Source organism: Triplophysa dalaica, chromosome 7, assembly GCF_015846415.1.
Source record: "Triplophysa dalaica isolate WHDGS20190420 chromosome 7, ASM1584641v1, whole genome shotgun sequence".
Classification (NCBI taxonomy): domain Eukaryota; kingdom Metazoa; phylum Chordata; class Actinopteri; order Cypriniformes; family Nemacheilidae; genus Triplophysa; species Triplophysa dalaica.
In genome coordinates, this window is record NC_079548.1 from 19360484 (window position 1) to 19382994 (window position 22511).

Consider the following 22511-nt stretch of genomic DNA (forward strand, 5'->3'; position numbering starts at 1 on the left):
CTGATGTCTTTATAACAACCATGCTTCTCATGCTCTAGTCAACTTGTCATTCATATATGTTTTAGAATGATCTGTCAAGACTCCTTTCCTTTAAGTTTCAGAAAGTAGTAAGGTGTGTACGTTAACCATTTTTTTTTTCTTTCATTTCTAACTGAATTACCAATCCTAATATAAGCTAACAAGGAGCAATTTGTCAGTTTCCATTAGATATTTGTTTGCTAAGTTTAACAAAACTGGCAAAGCATTTGGCTTCATTACAACACGCTATAGTAGGCCAACTGCAGAAGTATTGTTATTTTCTAATGTAATCAACATTAACTATCACAAGGTTTTTAATAAGTTAAGCAGAGAGATACTGAGAGCCGTTTGCAATTGAGCAGTAAATTATCCTGGTTTGAACGCACAGAAATAGCCTATGCTCCGGAAATCTAGAGTTCCAGTTTTAAAGTAAAGACTCAAGACAAAGGAATCCTTCTAAAATATTTATTGAATCACAATACAAACTGAACCATTAGTTGTTGCAAAGCACCATACGGCACAAGTCCATTAGCCCTTAACCCCATAGTAGTATCCATTCAAAGAGCCCTGAGATGGCTTGGAGACTGGAGCATTCTGGCCAAATGAGGATTCATAGCTACCGGAAAGCATGGATGTGGAACCACCAGTCAATCCCGGAATTGCAACACCAGCAGATTCCCTCAAAGTTTGAGCCTGGGATGAACCAGAAGACAGGGCTTCTGAAGATGCTTGGACGTTTGAGCCAGAAGACTGCGACATGGAATCGGTGGGTTTTCCAAAAGGTGGCAATTGGCTACTACCAGATGCACTCTGGGGCACAAAATACACAGGAGAGCTCAAAACGTGCAAGGAGGAAAGGCTGCTGGAAGCTTGAGAAGAGCCACTCTGAAATGCTGCCGCATCAGAGGCCTGAATGCCACTTGAAACTGCTGCAGCCTGGCTAGAAACAGACATGCTTGTATCCATAGGTGCAAGAGTCTCCTTTGCCAAAGGACCTTGAGACAAGATAGAGGAACCACTTTCTCCCTGCCCAGATAGATAGCCACTGGAAGATGTTAGCTGTCCACTAGCTCCAGTTGAAGAGATTGGTGAATACTGGCTGGAAGAGCTCGGACCACTAGCAGACTGGCTAGAAACACCAAAAGACGCCGTACCAAACTTGTCATATGCAGGAGAGCCAGGGGTGTACGGGGGTCTAACACTGCCCTGGGACTGAGAAGGCCGAGTGTAGCTACCCGCACTCTGTGTGGAAAGCAGACTTGTCCCTCCAGCCACTGAGGAGAACCTATTGGAACTTTGGATATTTTGAGGAGAAGAGATGGTTTGCGTCAGAGCTGCACCGGAAGATGGAAAACTACCAGAGGTAGTAGGCTGCAGGCCCGAAGACATGGAGGACCCACTTGAGGTGGGATGATTGTACACAGTCACTTTAACATCCATAGGTGCAGGAGCATAATGGCCAGCAGCAACTTGAGGCTGAAGAGATGCAATGTTGGAGCCAACATGTCCCTGTGCAGAGACATAACGTCTTGAAGGACCCACTGTACCACCAGCCATGCGCTGCGATTTTGATGCATAGTGGCTTTGACTGCTGGTATATAGACTAGGATCTCCCAACGGTGAAGCAGGTTTGGAATATGCAGGGGCATAATGAGCAGAACCACTTTCTCCTTGCGCAGACGGATAGCCACTGGAAGATGTTAGCTGTCCACCGGCTACAGTTGTAGAGATTGGTGAATACTGGCTGGAAGAGCTCGGACCACTAGCAGACTGGATAGAAACACCAAGAGATGAGGAACCAAACTTCTCAAATGCAGGAGAGCCAGATGTGTACTGTCCAACACTGCCCTGGGACTGAGAAGGCCCAGCATAACTACCCGCACTCTGTGTGGAAAGCAGACTTGTCCCTCCAGCCACCGAGGAGAACCTACTGAAACTCTGGACATTTTGAGGAGAAGAGCTGGTTTGCGTCAGAGCTGCGCCAGAAGATGGAAATCTACTAGATAACCTTCCAGAGGTAGTAGGCGGCGGGCTCGAAGACATGGAGGACCCACTTGAGGTGGGATGATTGTACACAGGCACTTTAACATCCATAGGTGCAGGAGCATAATGGCCAGCAGCAACTTGAGGCTGAAGAGATGCAATGTTGGAGCCAACTTGTCCCTGTGCAGAGACATAACGTCTTGAAGCACCCACTGTACCACTGGCCAGTCTCTGTGATTTTGATGCATAATTGCTTTGACTGCTGGTAAACAGACTAGGGTCTCCCAAGGGTGAAGCAGGTTTGGAATATGCAGGGGCATGAGGAGCAGAATAGCCCAGAGACTGAGTCAAACCACCGTAACTACTCGCTCCTTGTGTTGAAACTGGATGACTTGGTCCACTGCCAGATGCTAAGGATAACCTATTGGGAAACTTGGCACTGGATGGAGATGGAGAGCTACTCTGTGAAACGGCTGAACTTGAGGTCTGAAAGCCTTGGGATGACAGTGAGGCAGAAGGCTGCCATCTTTGAGGAGCTTGGCTCTGGGACATGGAAAACACACTGCCCGAAGCTTGACTATACAGACTAGATCCCCTTTGGGGCGATGGCATAGAGGCGCTAGAATACAGGGAAGCAGGGGCACTTTGTCCAAGAGGTCCACCAGAGGCTAATGACTTTCTGGAAGCTGGGGTACTTGGAACAGAAAACCTGCTTTGTGACATAGCTGTAGTTATCGGACTACCTTGGGAGAAACTTGTAGCAGAAGGCTGCCATTTTTGAGGGATCTGGGACAGAGACTGTGCACTAGCTTGCTTGTGCCGATTAGATGTAGTGTGTGCTCCACCAATAGATGCACTTGCATACTGTGGAGAACCAAAGGCTAGTCGACTAGGGCTGCCCTGAGACTGTACATACGAACCAACAGGATGGCTACTCACACCTTGTGCCAGACCAGAGAGATGGGACGTTGTCAATCGACTAGACCCACCCGGGGAGCCAGAACTAAACAATTGGGAAGTCTTAACACTGGAGGTCCCAGATACAGCCATGGACAAGGAACCAAGACTAGGATATGCAGAAGACACAGGGCTGGAAGTACTCTGAGACTGTGAGGACAAACCACCAAGACTGGCACTTCCTCCCTGTGCAGAAACAAACTGACTAGAACTTGCTGTTAATTTTGATCTAGAACTGTCTTGAGAAGTTGAGGTAAACTGGCTTCGGGAACCTTGCCTGCTTGTAGCATGGCTGGTATATGTTCCAGAGGGGGACAAAATCTTGGCATAGGCAGGAGACCCAGGGGCACGCTGACTGGAGACCGAAGATGCAGGAAAAGAGCCACTCTGTGAAATTGGGGTTTGAGACACGGATTCATAGGTGCCAGAAGCACTTCCAAACTGGTAGCTGCTAGGACTTTTCACTGCAAGCACATTGGAATTCATATAAACAGGAATATTCTCAGTCACCCAAGCATCTGACGGAGACTTCAATCCCCGAGGTGAAAATGCCTTGTGGTAACGCAAGCTACGTGGATTAACTTGAGAATTCCAACCTGCACAACAAAGAAATGGAAAACTCAGGAAAAGTTGAGACTCAAAGGCAAACGTATAGAAAAAAGTCATACTCACTTGGATATCCAATGGCATGTTTCCATAAAGTCAGGAAGACTAACAGTAAGTGGAACCTATAAAAACAAAAAAAAAGTGAACAGGAGAATACAAAAATACCAGAACATTACACAAAATGTGAGTTTAAGTTCAAAGTCTATATCAACCTTCTCCACCCTTGAACCATTGCAGACGCTCTGTGTTACCAAAACAACTCCAGCAAAATGCAGTGTAAAGCTTAAACCACAGCAACTACAAACCCAGGTATGCATTTCAACTCTTGCAGTTGTCTTTTATAAGCCTTTGTCTGTCCACTTAGATCACTTATCAATTAAACAAAATATTGCTCACCTGTGAAGTCTTAGTTGCCTATTTGATAATATAATTAATATATTTGGTTCACCTGTCTCAGATTTGGCAGCCAGTAGGCATGCTCTTCAGAAAACCATTACAGATCATTTTTTTATTTAACTTTGGTGTTCTATCACTACAACTTTAATAATATTCTTTAACAGGGAATAAAACTGATATATATATATATATATATATATATATATATATATATATATACATATATTATATAACATAAAATAATAAAATTGTTCATAAAGTTTAGAGAATATAGATTGTCAAGTCTTTGATGGCACTTCTAAAAAGCAATATATTCTTTATAGTGACAGTGAGAGGTGCCAAAACTACTGCTAGCAGATCCAGCTAATAGTTTTTTCCCTTTTTCGAAGTTTTGATTTTTTTATGGGTGTTTAACAATGGATGTTAATGTGTCTAGTCTAAAAAAAACTATATACAAGTCTATCGTATTGTCCACTTCTGTTTCTCTTCCTCACAAAACGACTCTGTTTCTTCCGGTTTCTTCAAAGTCCCGCCTTCTGGTAAAGCTTACCAGGTCTGTCGTGATTGGTTCCCCGCTTAGAGTGTGTGTCTGACGATGTCCCATTTATACCATATCAGCGAGTTTCGCTCCTCAAACTGTTGTGATTGGTCGATCTCCCTCTCAGTACACGTGAATTCATAAGCTTTGGCTTTTAGCAATAAACAGTAAGAATGGCGTCAACTTCATCAGTTAAAAACACGCGGATGTGAGAGATTTTAAAATGACACCGGACCGGTTGGGTCAGACCTGTTAATATTATCACTAATAACAGAAGCGTTAGATAATAACACAAGCAGATTGACAATTGGAGACATTTGGAAGCAGGATTTCAGAAGACGTTTCATAGAAGTGTTTAAGAAGAATGCGCGCACACACACACAATATCAGTGTATTACACAGAACAGCTTTCACAGCCGGTGTTAAAGTCATGGAAGCGGTTATTTGACCACCACTGGCCCAACGACTGAATCCAATGGTGTGGTTGAAGGGATCTCAATTCTGCTTCTCCTCAGCGATTTCTAAATGAAGTTATGTAAAAACGGTTACAATTTGGTTTAATTTACATGATTCTGTGGTTAGGACCGACCTGACTCCAATTTTATTATAGTATAAAATAACTTATATGACAATTCAAAAGTATCTGTTGATCAAAGTTAATTTATCTGTAAATCTTCATACTTTATTATTTATAGTTATCCTTTCGATTGGGACCCGCAGTCGCACACAGTCTCATGCCGGCCTGGTTCGTGGATCTCACTGTCACAAAACTGTCAGTTCTGATCTTAGTCAGAGGTTACCGGGTAAACTAATACGTCTGGCCGCTCCATGACTGCTCAGAATCATAACAATAGTTATTCTAGTCACATGCAACTTGTTAAACCAGGTAATCTGTAACGTGAGCTTTAGTAAATATGCCCCATTTATAATTAAAAGTCTAGTATAAATTAGTCCATCCTATCCTGACATATGTATTTTGCGGTAACAAAAGGCTCCTTTCATTATACCTGTAATAACAGACTCTGAAGATTTCTTAATAAATAAATAATTTATTATGCCAGGCAGGTACAACATCAATTAAAATCATGGAATGCGCATACAAAGATAATTCTAACTGAATAAACAAAGATTATCAACAGAGTATAAGAATAAAATAAAATCACAAAGTTTATCATACCTGGCAAAATCAAGACACACAGTAGCAGTGTGGGAAGTTCTGGTTACAGATGCTTCCTGAGTCTTTTGCCAATGTACTTATATACCCAAATGTAACCAAGAATCATGAAAACAATGGTTATTGTGAAATGTTAACTCGTGACTGATCATCAAATGGGATGTAAATCTATCCGTAAACAGGATTCCTTTGGACATGTGTGTTTACTTAAGTTGTTTTCCCCATTGACTTAGGGTGGCGCAGTCACTAGTTGGCCACGTGGCCACATGGCTGGAGAAAAAGGTTTCACAGAAATGTCTGATGCAAATCTGGCAAATAATGTTCATCAGAGAAGATATTTCCCTGTTACTTGAGTGTTGCAGATATTAGCTCAGAGTTGTTCTCTGCAGACAAAGATTGCAACTGTCAACCACCTGTAAAGTTAACCCCAACTGGGAGAAATCCAATTTGATTACTATTAAGAACTAGTCAACTTGTCAAAAAAATATTACTATTATCCTGTATATTGTTAGCATTTCTGTGCTCGATACACAAACGTTCATAAACATTTTGGAATGATCTCTTTTTGCCAAGACTCCTCTCCTTTAAGTTTCAGAAAGCAGTAAGGTTTGTAGTTTAACCATTTTTTTCTTTCAATTCTTACTGAATTACCAATCCTAATATGAGCTAACAAGGAGCAATTTGTCAGTTTCCATTAGATATTTGTTTGATAAGTTCAACAAAACTGGCAAAGCATTTGGCTTCAATTACAACACGCTATAGTAGGCCAACTGCAGATGTATTGTTATTTTCTAATGTAATCAACATTAACTATCACAAGGTTTTTAATAAGTTAAGCAGAGAGATACCGAGAGCTGTTTGCATTTGATCAGTAAATTATCCTGGTTTGAACTCACAGAAATGGTCTATGCACCAGAAATCTAGTGTTCCGGTTTTAAAGTAAAGACTAAAGACAAAGGAATCCTTCCAAAATATTTATTTAATCACAATATAAACTGAACCATTGGTTGTTCCAAAGCACCATACGGCACAAGTCCATTAGCCCTTAACCCCATAGTAGTATCCACTCAAAGAGCCCTGAGATGGCTTGGAGACTGGAGCATTCTGGCCAAATGAGGATTCATAGCTACCGGAAAGCACAGATGTGGAACCACCAGTCAATCCCGGAATTGCAACACCAGCAGATTCACTCAAAGTTTGAGCCTGGGATGAAGCAGAAGACAGGGCTTCTGAAGATGCTTGGATGTTTGAGCCAGAAGACTGCGACATGGAATCGGTGGGTTTTCCAAAAGGTGGCACTTGGCTACTACCAGATGCACTCTGGGGCACAAAATACACAGGAGAGCTCAAAACGTGCAAGGAGGAAAGGCTGCTGGAAGCTTGAGAAGAGCCACTCTGAAATGCTGCCGCACCAGAGGCCTGAATGCCACTTGAAGCTCCAGCAGCCTGGCTAGAAACAGACATGCTTGTATCCATAGGTGCAAGAGTCTCCTTTGCCAAAGCACCTTGAGACAAGCTAGAGGAACCACTTTCTCCCTGCCCAGATAGATAGCCACTGGAAGATGTTAGCCGTCCACTAGGTCCAGTTGTAGAGATTGGTGAATACTGGCTGGTAGAGCTCTGACCACTAGCAGACTGGCTAGAAACACTAAGAGGTGAGGAACCAAACTTCTCAAATGCAGGTGAGCCAGAGGTGTACGGTCCAACACTGCCCTGGGACTGAGAAGGCCCAGTGTAACTACCCGCACTCTGTGTGGAAAGCCGACTTGTCCCTCCAGCCACTGAGGAGAACCTATTGGAACTCTGGATATTTTGAGGAGAAGAGATGGTTTGCGTCAGAGCTGCACCGGAAGATGGAAATCTACCAGATAACCTTCCAGAGGTAGTAGGGTGCAGGCTCGAAGACATGGAGGACCCACTTGAGGTGGGATGATTGTACACTGGCACTTTAACATCCATAGGTGCAGGAACATAATAGCTAGCAGCATTTTGAGGCTGAAGAGATGCAATGTTGGAGCCAACTTCTCCCTGTGCAGAGACATAACGTCTTGAAGCACCCACTGTACCACCAGCCATGCGCTGGGATTTTGATGCATAATGGCTTTGACTGCTGGAAACCAGACTAGGGTCTCCCAAGGGTGAAGCAGCTTTGGAATATGCAGGGGCATAATGAGCAGTACTACTTTCTCCTTGCGCAGACGGATAGCCACTGGAAGATGTTCGATGTTCACCGGCTACAGTTGTAGAGATTGGTGAATACTGGCTGGAAGAGCTCGGACCACTAGTAGACTGGATAGAAACACCAAGAGATGAGGAACCAAACTTCTCAAATGCAGGAGAGCCAGATGTGTACTGTCCAACACTGCCCTGGGACTGAGAAGGCCCAGTGTAACTACCCGCACTCTGTGTGGAAAGCAGACTTGTTCCTCCAGCCACCGAGGAGAACCTACTGAAACTCTGGACATTTTGAGGAGAAGAGCTGGTTTGCGTCAGAGCTGCGCCGGAAGATGGAAATCTACTATATAACCTTCCAGAGGTAGTAGGCTGCAGGCTCGAAGACATGGAGGACCCACTTGAGGTGGGATGACTGTACACAGGCACTTTAACATCCATAGATGCAGGAGCATAATGGCCAGCAGCAACTTGAGGCTGAAGAGATGCAATGTTGGAGCCAACTTGTCCCTGTGCAGAGACATAACGTCTTGAAGCACCCACTGTACCACTGGCCATTCTCTGTGATTTTGATGCATAATTGCTTTGACTGCTGGTAAACAGACTAGGGTCCCCCAAGGGTGAAGCAGGTTTGTAATATGCAGGGGCATAAGGAGCAGAAACGCCCAGAGACTGAGTCAAACCGCCGTAACTACTCACTCCTTGTGTTGAAACTGGATGACTTGGTCCACTGCCAGATGCCAAGGATAACCTATTGGGAAACTTGGCCCTGGATGGAGAGCTACTCTGTGAAATGGCTGAACTTGAGGTCTGAAAGTCTTGGGATGACAGAGAGGCATAAGGCTGCCATCTTTGAGGAGCTTGGCTCTGGGACAAGGAAAACACACTGCCCGAAGCTTGACTATACAGACTAGATCCCCTTTGGGGCGATGGCATAGAGGCGCTAGAATACAGGGAAGCAGGGGCACTTTGACCAAGAGGTCCACCAGAGGCTAATGACTTTCTGGAAGCTGGAGCACTTGGAACAGAAAACCTGCTTTGTGACATAGCTGTAGTTATCGGACTACCTTGGGAGAAACTTGTAGCAGAAGGCTGCCATTTTTGAGGGATCTGGGACAGAGACTGTGCACTAGCTTGCTTGTGCCGATTAGATGTAGTGTGTGCTCCACCAATAGATGCACTTACATACTGTGGAGAACCAAAGGCTATTCGACTAGGGCTGCCCTGAGACTGTACATACGAACCAACAGGATGGCTACTCACACCTTGTGCCAGACCAGAGAGATGGGACGTTGTCAATCGACTAGACCCACCCGGGGAGCCAGAACTAAACAATTGGGAAGTCTTAACACTGGAGGTCCCAGATACAGCCATGGACAAGGAACCAAGACTAGGATATGCAGCAGACACAGGGCTGGAAGTACTCTGAGACTGTGAGGACAAACCACCAAGACTGGCACTTCCTCCCTGTGCAGAAACAAACTGACTAGAACTTGCTGTTAATTTTGATCTAGAACTGTCTTGAGAAGTTGAGGTAAACTGGCTTCGGGAACCTTGCCTGCTTGTAGCATGGCTGGTATATGTTCCAGAGGGGGACAAAATCTTGGCATAGGCAGGAGACCCAGGGGCACGCTGACTGGAGACCGAAGATGCAGGAAAAGAGCCACTCTGTGAAATTGGGGTTTGAGACACGGATTCATAGGTGCCAGAAGCACTTCCAAACTGGTAGCTGCTAGGACTTTTCACTGCAAGCACATTGGAATTCATATAAACAGGAATATTCTCAGTCACCCAAGCCTCTGACGGAGCCTTCGATCCCCGAGGTGAAAATGCCTTGTGGTAACGCAAGCTACGTGGATTAACTTGAGAATTCCAACCTGCACAACAAAGAAATGGAAAACTCAGGAAAAGTTGAGACTCAAAGGCAAACGTATAAAGAAATGTCATACTCACTTGGATATCCAATGGCATGTTTCCATAAAGTCAGGAAGACTAACAGTAAGTGGAACCTATAAAAACAAAAGTGAACAGGAGAATACAAAAATACCAGAACATTACACAAAATGTGAGTTTAAGTTCAAAGTCTATATCAACCTTCTCCACCCTCGAACCATTGCAGACACTCGGTGTTACCAAAACAACTCCAGCAAAATGCAGTGTTAAGCTTAAACCACAGCAACTACAAATTCACATATGCATTTCAACTCTTCAGTTGTCTTTTATAAGCCTTTGTCTGTCCACTTAGATCACTTATCAATTAAACAAAATATTGCTCACCTGTGAAGTCTTAGTTGCCTATTTGATAATATAATTAATATATTTGGTTCACCTGTCTCAGATTTGGCAGCCAGTAGGCATGCTCTTCAGAAAACCATTACAGACCATTTTTTATTTAACTTTGGTGTTCTATCACTACAACTTTAATAATATTCTTTAACAGGGAATAAAACTGATATATATATATATATATATATATATATATATATATATATATATATATATATACACACACCGGACGCGATTTTTTTAAGACTGCAAGGGAAGCTCAGCTTCCCCTATAATTGTCAAAAATGAATGGTCAAATATATGTACTATTATGTTAACATTTTATTGACTAAAAATGTGTTAAACACGTTCATCTCGAACGAAAACCATTTCGTTCAGAATCAGCTACTTAGGTCGGCTGACTCGATTTCCTTCTCATTCATTCCCGTAGCGTACAGTGCATTACTCTGTTGAAGCCCAGCGTCCATTGACTTCAATGGGGCTGCGTTAAACAGGGTTTTTCAGTGCTTGGAAACAAGACGGTCATTGGATAATGCTGCGATTATGTCCCGTCCACGGACGCTCAGCGTCTCTGGGATGAATGGAGGAGTGGGCTGGCCCGGACTCCGAGCGTCTGCGTGACGATTGGAGGGTCTGTTATCTCTTTTTAATCCACTTTTATGTCCTAAAACGCTCGTTTTTTGGGGTCGACAGCTTATAAAAACGTAGTTCTTGTTTTTTTAGCTTGTTTGCTATACACATTGTCACATATCAGCTTTTAGACATTGTTTTTTTTTTTGTTATAAATCATAAATGACAAGGAGGCGGCAGCTTCTCGCAATGCAAAGAGACGGTTGTGTGGGCGTGGGCGTGGTCTTCAGATTATGACGTTTATCACTCTGTGTCTCAATTTCCAACTCAGTCCCATCGCGGATTTTGCATGTGTAGTCGAAAGACAAACTGTTGCAACCTTCTTCGTATATTTCACACAATTTCACACCACATTCATTGTTTCAGTTTAACATAATTCCCACATTTCCTCCCGTTGAGTCAAATATATATATACATATTAGATCGTTTGTTCATTAATTCATATAGTCTGAACTAGCCAGCTAGCAAACTGCACACGATGGCAGACAGTGCTTATATTGTCGACCTGATATTGGCAAAGCCATTAGAAAGTCTTCCTTACAAGGAGAAACTTAGAATTAAACAGCAGAGCAGATCAACACCTAAGATTGATTTAGTGCAAAAGATAGGGAAAAGTAACAGGTCTTTCAGCTCTCCTGGTATGACAAAGTTAGCTGGCTGACTGGAAGTACTGCTGGCCACGTCTCTTGATAAAACCATCTCATGGATGTGTTGTTTGGTCAAAATTGGGGTTTGGAGATCTGTCAAACTTTGACAGGGCATATTAAAGGCATGAAAATAGCAATGAACATTTGAGTGCATGTGCAAGATTAAGTTGCATGGGCAGGATCAGGGTTTAGCATGCAATCAATGAAGGTGCTCGCATTCAAGTGGCTAAACATAATTAAACTGTTAAACAAAACAGGGCCTTCCTAAACCGCCTTATTGATGTGACATCCTTGCTTGGCATTTTCTTGAAAACGAACGTAGGGCAGAATTTACATATAAATAAATGGACAATTTTTATGATTTAGGCCGAAAATGAGCTTCCCCTCTTTAAAAGATCAGCAGCCGCCACTGATATACACATACATATTATATAACATAAAATAAAATAATAAAATTGCTCATAAAGTTTAGAAAATATAGATTGTCAAGTCTTTGATGGCACTTCTAAAAAGCAATATATTCTTTATAGTGACAGTGAGAGGTGCCAAAACTACTGCTAGCAGATCCAGCTAATAGTTTTTTCCGTTTTTCGAAGTTTTGATTTTTTTATGGGTGTTTAACAATGGATGTTAATGTGTCTAGTCTAAAAAAAACTATATACAAGTCTATCGTATTGTCCACTTCTGTTTCTCTTCCTCACAAAACGACTCTGTTTCTTCCGGTTTCTTCAAAGTCCCGCCTTCTGGTAAAGCTTACCAGGTCTGTCGTGATTGGTTCCCCGCTTAGAGTGTGTGTCTGACGATGTCCCATTTATACCATATCAGCGAGTTTCGCTCCTCAAACTGTTGTGATTGGTCGATCTCCCTCTCAGTACACGTGAATTCATAAGCTTTGGCTTTTAGCAATAAACAGTAAGAATGGCGTCAACTTCATCAGTTAAAAACACGCGGATGTGAGAGATTTTAAAATGACACCGGACCGGTTGGGTCAGACCTGTTAATATTATCACTAATAACAGAAGCGTTAGATAATAACACAAGCAGATTGACAATTGGAGACATTTGGAAGCAGGATTTCAGAAGACGTTTCATAGAAGTGTTTAAGAAGAATGCGCGCACACACACACAATATCAGTGTATTACACAGAACAGCTTTCACAGCCGGTGTTAAAGTCATGGAAGCGGTTATTTGACCACCACTGGCCCAACGACTGAATCCAATGGTGTGGTTGAAGGGATCTCAATTCTGCTTCTCCTCAGCGATTTCTAAATGAAGTTATGTAAAAACGGTTACAATTTGGTTTAATTTACATGATTCTGTGGTTAGGACCGACCTGACTCCAATTTTATTATAGTATAAAATAACTTATATGACAATCAAAAGTATCTGTTGATCAAAGTTAATTTATCTGTAAATCTTCATAATTTATTATTTATAGTTATCCTTTCGATTGGGACCCGCAGTCGCACACAGTCTCACGCCGGCCTGGTTCGTGGATCTCACTTTCACAAAACTGTCAGTTCTGATCTTTAGTCAGAGGTTACCGGGTAAACTAATAAGTCTGGCCGCTCCATGACTGCTCAGAATCATAACAATAGTTATTCTAGTCACATGCAACTTGTTAAACCAGGTAATCTGTAACGTGAGCTTTAGTAAATATGCCCCATTTATAATTAAAAGTCTAGTATAAATTAGTCCATCCTATCCTGACATATGTATTTTGCGGTAACAAAAGGCTCCTTTCAATATACCTTGTATAACAGACTCTGAAGTTTTTTTTTATAAATTAATGATAGCAATTTATTATGCCAGGCAGCATCAATTAAAATCATAGAATGCACATACAAAGATAATTCTAACTTAATAAACAAAGATTATCAACAGAGTATAAGAATAAAATAAAACCACAAAGTTTATCATACCTGGCAAAATCAAGACACACAGTAGCAGTGTGGGAAGTTCTGGTTACAGATGCTTCCTGAGTCTTTTGCAAATGTACTTATATACCCAAATGTAACCAAGAATCATGAAAACAATGGTTATTGTGAAATGTTGTTTAACTCGTGGCTGATCATCAAATGGGATGTAAATCTATCCGTAAACAGGATTCCTGTGGAAGGTGGACGTGTGTGTTTACTTAAGTAATTTTTTTTTTTTTAAAGTCAACTTTCCCCATTGACTTGGGGTGGCGCAGTCACATGGCTGGAGAAAAAGGTTTCACAGAAATGTCTAATCATGCAAATCTGGCAAATAATGTTCATCAGAGAAAATATTTCCCTGTTAATTGAGTGCTGCAGATATTAGCTCAGAGTTGTTCTCCGCAGACAAAGATTGCAACTACCTGTAAAGTTAACCCCAACTGGGAGAAATCCAATTTGATTACTATTAAGAACTAGAAATCTCATTCACAATTTCATGGAGATTTTTTAAATGTTAATTTTATTCTGAAATATTATAATGTGAGAAGAAAAAAAACGATAGATTAAACTAGTCATGTTGGAAGCTGGTTGACACATATGAGTTATGTTTCTTTTATAAAATATTTGACTTCAAAACACCCAATCATTTATTTACTCTTCTGTCATATACAATCTTTTCATAACTCTCTTCTGCAGTACTGTATGGACCAGGCAACTGTAGGCTACTCACTGTTGCGTCAATGCGCTTGCGTTTGTTTCAGCATGCTAATGTTGTTCTTATCGTTAGTTCTTAAGACTGTTTACACACAGGCTTGTGTTCTGATAAACGGTTGAGTATTCAAGCAGGTGTGATTGTGTATTTTGATAACAGATACATTTTAGGCTCGGCCTATCTTATTTTCTCTAGACCCACCGACCTAGATTGTGATTCCTGGGTTAGCCACTGCTGTCAACTGCTCCAGGTGTGTGTGTTTATACTTGCAATGCGTGTGTCCACTATAGGTTAAAGATTCCATTAACACATGTTATAATGACCAAATTAATTTAATAAATGTGATCTTTAATGGCTGAAAATAATAAACTCGTTAAGGTAAATGAAAATACTATCATAAATCCATCTTTAATGCAGTTGTCTGTTACTGTATGTGTGTGCGCTGGAGCACGTGCATTCTCCGCTTTGCCGCGCAGTCCCGTTATTTAAAATTAACGGTCATTTCGTTTTACCTCACTCATTAACACATTCGTTTAGAGGTTTATTTACATTTTAATGTTTAATTTAAAAACGAATTTAATTTGAGAGTAAATTAATTTTTGCGTGATTTTTGATTGGTTTGACAAATCTAAATCAACAGACGTAAGGACTGAAACTCAGGGCTTTTGATTGATATACCTAAACACGGAGCCGCTATTCTTCAGTGGTGAGGAAACAATATTGTTAGCTTGAAGTTAATTAATTGTTTTATTCTTCTGTCAATACATATCTGCTCTAAATCCTGTATATTGTCTTGAAGTCATTGGTTATTTTATTTCTAGATCTATAATGTCTTATGCTGCTGAGGTAAACATAGTGTGGTTTTATTAGAAATGGTATACTGTGCTATTTAAAACAAACAATAAAAATAGGAATTATAGGCTTGTAGTATAATCTAACGGAAACTAGTGTTCATAACAAGTAGGGTTTGACAGAAAATAGGGGTCACCCGGTCGTTGTTCAGGTCGTTAAACACAGCTAATTTGAGTTTGTGAAAGTGAACTCCAATGGAGAAAATCACTTGCTGCCCTCCAGCCGCGCCTCGCGCGTTTTTCGTTACAAAAACCACGTGATTATAAACAACCTATTCCATGCAAATGTCAACCTAACTAAAATATTTGTTTTGTATACAACTTTGTTACATCCATACATAATGCATGAATTTTTGACATTCTTTAAATAGAAAAACCAAAACCAACTACAGGGGTTTGGGAAATTAAACCGATGGTTCGATATAGGCTACTTGTAAAAAACAAATGATCTGAACGTTTATATTGCAAGTATTGACTGAAAATGTCTGGAATTGAGCAATTACTTTATAAATAATTCAAACATCCACCAGAAACATTCAGGTATTTAAACATGTGTGTTTGGCTAGTGCACTGCAAGCAGGTCTTCCCATGTTACACTGATAGCATTCTTGGTCACATGCGTTCTTGGGTTCCTGTGAAAGTTGAATTACTAGTATATGCTTTTTATTCAGCGAAAAAGGAACAAGATATTTACTATACAAGAGTGAAGAAAAGTTTTCCAATGCCAAGATACAAGAGCAAGCTCATGTTGTACAGAAGCTACATCAGTAAAAATATGAAAAAACAATTTAAGATAATGTATAATTAAGTTTATTTGTAAGCATGGACTTTCTTTCATGGTATTGTTTAAGGGGATATTGTATTTCAGACTTTTTATTATTATTTCTTATAATTTGCATCGCATTGATGTTTGAAATCAACGTTCCATATAGCTAAAGTTGCATTCGCTCAGCATTTTCTTTGCTGTCTCAGCTGCTGATATCAGACTCTTCATCAGATTCTTCTTCAATGTCATCCAGAATCAGCTCATTAATGCTCTCCAGCAGACTGCCTTGACTCAGGCATGTGTTTACAGTGGATCCGCTGCTAATGTGAGCTGGGCTGGGGTACACCACCCGCGGTTTCCTGTTCTTCTGTCTGCTACGAGGGTGCACACATTCGGTACCAGGTACATGGGGCTCTGGATGGGACAGACATGCCAAGTTACAAGTTTGGTTTATACAACCCTAGTAATACTGCTTAAAATGTGAATGTTTGTACTACTGGTGAAAAAAACACAAGGCACAGTGCCATCTAGTGAACATTGCGAGCATCACATTACCCATTCTGTTAAAACAGTCTTCAGCCAGGCAGCTGTGCTGATTCTTTCTTCTGGCTCCTGACATCACTCTCCTCTTTGGTGGCAAAATCCTTGTTGGGAATATGGCTGAACGACACCCATAACAAGGTGAACGTCCATCCATCCGACCGAAGCCCCTTATGAAGAAATATGAATTATTAATGTGAAAGGGATAGTTCACCCAAAAATAAAAACTCTGTCATCATTTCCTCAACCCCCATGTCATTTTAAACATGTATGACTTTCTTTCTTCTGCAGAACACAAAGATATTTTGAAGAAATTTAGTAACCAAACAATACTGGCCGTCATTCACTTCTATCGTATGGACACAAATCCAATGCAAGTCAATGGGGGCCAGATAACAACATTCTTCAAAACATCATCTTTTGTGTTCTGCAGAAGAAAGAAAGTCATACATGTTTGAAATGGCAGGAGGATGAGTAAACGATGACAGAAATTACATTTTTTATACAACATTTAAAAAAAGGTTAGTTAACATCTTACATAAAAGAACGAGCGCAGTTTGGACAGTGAAACTCTGCAATGCCCCACATTTTGTCGGGCGGTACGGGGTCATACTTCTTTTTGCACCGTCGACAGCGAGACACCTTAAAGAAGGAAATTTTCTGAAATACTCTATGCTCACAATTTTCTTTACATATTTAGTTTCCAGTTGCATGTGAGTTTACAGTGATGAGTCACTAGATGTGAGCATCTAAGGTGTGGTTGAGTTTCTTACTCTTTTCCTTTGTGGGACACGTCGCCACCAGTCCCTGTCACATGACTGACAGGCAAACTGATGTGTGGTGGCAGGGATCTCATTTTCCTGCGCCTGGTCGAACATACGTTTGTTTTCCATTGTTAACGGCAAAACTCGTAGACGCTCGCCAAGCTCCTGTAGCATGTCAATGCATGTTAATCCACCGTATTACAGCTCCTTAGTACTGAATGTGAGATTTAAATTGTATAATTTTTAAGCAGAGAATGCAAAGCAACTAACCACTAAATGTTTGTCCTCATTTGTTCTTTTCTTTGAATTGGGCTGGAGGGGAAGTTAAGATAGAATCAATGCAATATGATGTAGTTGACCCTGAAAATTCTCACCTAAATACAAAAACACCTCTTTACCTTTGCTGAAGAACTGGTAGCACTGGATCCAGATGTCTTGGTGGGGTTTTCTTCCTACAATTGTGTTAAACCTCGACTGTCACTTTTATGTAAATTGCAAACTAGCAATGGATTCTTTCATTCTTTTTTTGTAAAGCAGAGGGATGTAAACAATGGAAATGGATTTTACCTGTTGTCTTTCATCAGCCTTGAGTTTCGTAACCACATTCTGTGAAAGTTTAGAAAAATGTAAACAGGAAATGAAGTAGTATGCACTGTTGCCAAAGCATATGTGAACTTTCATTGTGTTAACTATGACTTTTTCTAATTACTAACAGCACATAACTTAAAGGGTTCATGTGACACGGCTAAAACGAATATTATGGTTTGTTTGAGATGTAATGCAATGTGTATACACGATTTACGCAAGTTTGTATCTCCTCAGTGTGTAGTGATTGGTCGAATACTGCAAGCGTCTGATGGAATTGTAACGCCTCTTACCATATTTGGAACATCAGGTTCCAAAGCAATAAGCCCTTTTCACAATGATGTCACTTAACTTCCACCTTTTCACAAAGCAGTGTTTCATAACATCCGTCTTTCAACAAACAATAAGAAGAAGAAGAACTTCCATTTTGCCGTTGCGCAGGAATTAAACAACAGTGAAAAAAACTGACACAACACAAGGACTTATCCTAGCACCTTCGCTTACACCAAAAACACTTACCTTCATAATCGAACAGGCACTGTTCAACGAAGATTTTGTATCCTTTATCTAGCTTTGATCTTGTCGTAAGCGAAAATTTGTCAGAAAGATGGTGTACAATATATGGCCGTATTGGCAGCTGTGCAAGGGACTTGATAAACTCCATTCTAAGGCGCGAGCGTAAGTAACGATACACTGCTTCGCGGGAGAACGGAAGATGCGTGACGTCATGTGAGGAGGGCCTAATGTACTGACAGGTACGCCCTCCTTACTTGCGTCTTCATTTTGGGGGGTCTTAATCAAATCATACCACGAACTGACATAGATTTGTGGGGGTGTGGTTACACGGGGCATTTCAGGCAGGTCTTGGTGAGCATTCGCTTTTAGATAGAGAATAGTTCCGAAACAATTTTTGCAAATTTTAGCTGTCTTAAACATGCATTTGCAACTTAACACACCAAAGACACAGAAAAACACGTGTTCGAGCCATATTACCTTAAGAATTGCTATTGAAAATACTTTCGATCTGGCCCTCTTGTTATTGTAGCTGCCCTAACAAACTTTATTTTCATTATGGCTTCATTGTAGCATATTAAGTGATCCCAAGTATTTAAACAAATTACAGGAGCAATAAAATGCTGGTTTTCCTTAAATTTGCATCGCCAGTCAACTACCCAGTCCCCATACCTTAACAACAGGATCATTTTTCAGCGTGCGTCGCTCCTCGTCATCCAGGTCTACAAATAATTCCAAACATACAATATAAAAATGACAGTTAAACAACAGTAGTTTGTAAATGACACAAGTCTTTGAACTGTTTGCACTTTACCCCTGTCAGCATTGGCCATTAGGGCGACCCATTTTGCCACCATTTGATGATCGTTCATGTAGCGTCGCATGAGTAAAACCGCCCTGTCAATGTCAATTAATCCATGAAATTTCTCTCTCAGTCGCCTTACACTTTTCTCCAACTAAGACAAAATGCAAAACAAAAGGAATACGTGTAATAATAACAACATTAGTGTCAAATTCAAGATTAGTGGGAAATAAAAATTGGTTTAACTCCTCTAGTTTTTGCTGTAGGCTATACGAGTTGCAGTTGTGCACATAATGCAGTTTTAGATAAAATAATAACAAGCCTTCGATAATATTAAGTAAATCTGTATTGTTCTACTTCCTTTATTACAGTGTCAATACAATCATATCATAAATAAAATGAAAGAGGTTTTGTGTTGACTTTTTAAGTTAAAAATAAGCACATACCTCTACTTCTTCATGCATTGTGTTCATCTCGGACTCGTAAATTGTTTCTGTAGTAGGTATTAGAATAGTGCTAGCGCCTTACGTGTGGCACCGTTTCCTGGTCTGTTATTGTGTTTTTTTACTTTCAGTTTGATCGAAAATACCATAACATGACCCCTAGAGGTCGCCCTAGTATCGCTACACATTGGGAACAAACAAAAAAGAGGACATTTGACTCACATTTCAGAACAGGTAGAGATTTTTTAAATGATTCTATACACATTATTATTATTATAAATCATATTTGTGTTGTTGTTGTTGCTGCTGTATAATAATATTAATAATAAGTATTATTCACCAACTGGTTTAAAAACATATTGGATTCACAATCTTGTAAATATAATGTCCATTGAATATCCAACAGCACGACTTAATAAGGCTAAACCTGTTACTATTGATACCTGGCACAATGTTTGGTCCGATATACTTGAATATATGAATAAATTATAGTCACTTATTTTTTCTTTCATCACAAAGCAGGAAGCAGGTCTGTTTTCCCCCTTTTCTGTCTGGATGTTTTCTTTTTTTGGCGGTTTTGTGAGTGTTTTTCGTTGTATTTTGATCCAATAAAAAAATTTGAGTATTATTATTCACAATACTAATTAATTATAATTAAGTGTACACACACAGTTTCCTGAAGGACTAACACAGTCCATAAAAAACATACGTTGTTTATCAATGACAAGATCAGTACTCAGGTTTGTGTGTGGACATGCAGCATGGACAGTTTCAGTGCATATCAAATTTGATGTTGGATCCAAAACATTCCCAGGTGTAGACACTGTGTATACGTCTGTACCACTTGTGATTTTCATGCAGTGTCTTTTCCCTTTCTTAATGATTGCTTACTATAGAAGTCAAAGCTTTATGAAACATGTCATGTGGCGTTGATGTGGAATTACATCCTCCTGTGGTGAGAAAATCAGATTCGGATTTATTCTGAAAATCCCTTCATCATAATTTGTACATTTATTATTGTCTTTTTGTGTTATACAAGTAAAGCTTATGGGCCTCTCTTCCCACTTTACCTTATAGCCTATGTAATAGGCTAGGCTATGTGTAAAATGGACAAGAAATATAGTCTTCATAATATTTTTCTAAACTAAAAAAATCATGATTGATATAACGTTGAGTATGTTTAGTGGTGCTGATGTGATTTTACACAGGATATCTCAAAGATGCTCCTATTGGTTTGGTGGTGGCTGTCCGTTCTACCAAAGAATTAAACCGCTTCAAAAGGTAGAAAAGGCGTAGACTGCATACAATTATAATATCTTAAAAAATAATTAAAACTTGTCTACTTTGTTTTAAATAAATAATACGCTTTTGCTTGTTTATTGTCATTTAAATGTAATAAAAATTGTATGTATATATGTACTATATGGAAAAAAGTATTGAGACGTACCCTTCTATTCTATAGCAAATTTTTACTTATTCCAATAAATCAAACAAATATTAATTCTATACCATATAACTGTCAGGTTTTGGCAGACGAAACAGACAGAATGGTAAGTTTATAAGTTTAATTTGCAGAATGGATCGGTACAACGAAATAGGTGAATATCCGGTAAGATGACAAAACAGATGGAAACTTATCCGTAGTGTAACCAAGTCTCTCTCTTTATCTTGCTGATAAAGCTGATGATGAATTCCTTTGCAGGCGGGAAGAAGATTCGCTGAGAAGATCGGGATAGTAGGTAGGAATACAGGTACGTATGGTATAGAGTCTGTGTCATGTGTAGACGAGATCAGACAATGAGTGAATGAGGGTCTGTGGTATAAATGGGTGCACTGCTGATGAGGTCCAGGTGACAGTGATTAGTAATCGGGTGACAATGAGCGTGTGAACGACTGAGTGGGCGGAGTTTGGGAATGAGTGGAGTGAGATGGTGATGGAATCCTGACAATAACACCATATTAAAGATTTCCCACATCTTTGTTGGAACAGTTTTAAAAGGGCCCTATTCTGTTCTGAAATGACAGAACAGCCCTGTGTGCAAGTCATCGATGTGTTCTGATGATGAGTGCTTTGCTTGAAGGTGTTCAGCTGGGTTTAGGTCTTGGCTTTTCACAGACCAGTCAAGTTTATTCACACTAGACTGAATCAATCAATCATTTCTTTTTGAATCTTGTTTTCTGCACAGGGAGATACATTGTCATATTGGAATAGAAAAGGGTCCTGCATTAACTCTCGCTATAAAACTGCATGCATACAATTCTCTAGATTCTAAAAAATCATTATAAGCTGTAACATGAAGATTTGTACTTAGAAATATTTAAAGCACTCAAACCTGTTTGAAGGGGGTGCTCCAATACTTTCGTCCTTCTAAAAGACATTTACAAATAGTAATGCAAAAATATCCAATGTATTAATAAAATACTTAAGAAAATAAAAAATGCATTTTGAAGAAATATCATATCATATCAAGTAGATGTACCCGAATATAAAACCTTGTTACCAGGGTGCAAGTGCAATGCAGGAATGCTTTAACATAAATCTTTGTTACATTGCATATCTCATCACATACTAAGAGCAGTGCAAATGAGAGATAATCTTCATTCACTACGTTACACTTACTTTTTCAGAACTGATTTTTATAATCACATATGCAGCCTCATCTTCCTGCGTGACCGTATGTTGAATACCAGTCTGAGGATTATTCATGCGCTTGAGGAGAATGGGTCAACAACTCAGATGTCTAACCAGATACTAATTCATAGGTTACCAAAGTTCACCAAACTTGAACACACTGAAATGCGAAACTCCCTTGCATTTGTTTGCGTTTCCTGTCTGGAGTATTCGCTTGTGAATGAATGAAAGTCGAACCAAATGTCTTGTGAGACCTAAGCAAAATGGAGGGAAACTTCCAACCTCCCACAGTTATTGAATTTCAGTGGTAATTTCATACACGAGTGGATAGGTCAATTTTGGGCGCACGTTTTCCAACCCAAAATGTAAATGTTACTTTCACATCGTTCCAAAAACTTGAGACATTTTTTCAAAGACATTTGAGGTACCACAAACAAATATGTTTGATTTGACAGATGTGTTATATATATATATATATATATTTACTCGGTTCATGGGACTATTGTGGTATGTCTAGTTTAACAAAGCATGGCGTTAATTAAGTCTATTGACCCGCAGTAATAATTATGGAGTTAA

At 40.1% G+C, this 22511-nt stretch overlaps 2 protein-coding genes across 2 annotated transcripts; both read right to left on the minus strand.

The window, feature by feature from the left end:
• Window positions 1-546: 546 nt before the first annotated feature.
• On the minus strand, window positions 547-3444 carry LOC130425877 (uncharacterized). The gene has a single exon (XM_056752301.1). It carries the CDS (start codon window positions 3442-3444, stop codon window positions 547-549), a length of 2898 nt encoding a protein of 965 aa, XP_056608279.1.
• Window positions 3445-15684: 12240 nt separating this feature from the next.
• Window positions 15685-19425, minus strand: shfl (shiftless antiviral inhibitor of ribosomal frameshifting). The gene is made up of 10 exons (XM_056753061.1): window positions 19307-19425; window positions 18873-19014; window positions 18731-18780; window positions 17528-17566; window positions 17359-17412; window positions 17231-17272; window positions 16970-17125; window positions 16735-16838; window positions 16212-16366; window positions 15685-16070 (listed from the first exon to the last, which is right to left on the minus strand). The coding sequence occupies exons 1-10, from the start codon at window positions 19331-19333 to the stop codon at window positions 15859-15861; spliced, it is 981 nt and encodes a 326-aa protein (XP_056609039.1). The 5' UTR covers window positions 19334-19425; the 3' UTR covers window positions 15685-15858.
• Between the last annotated feature and the right edge of the window lie 3086 nt (window positions 19426-22511).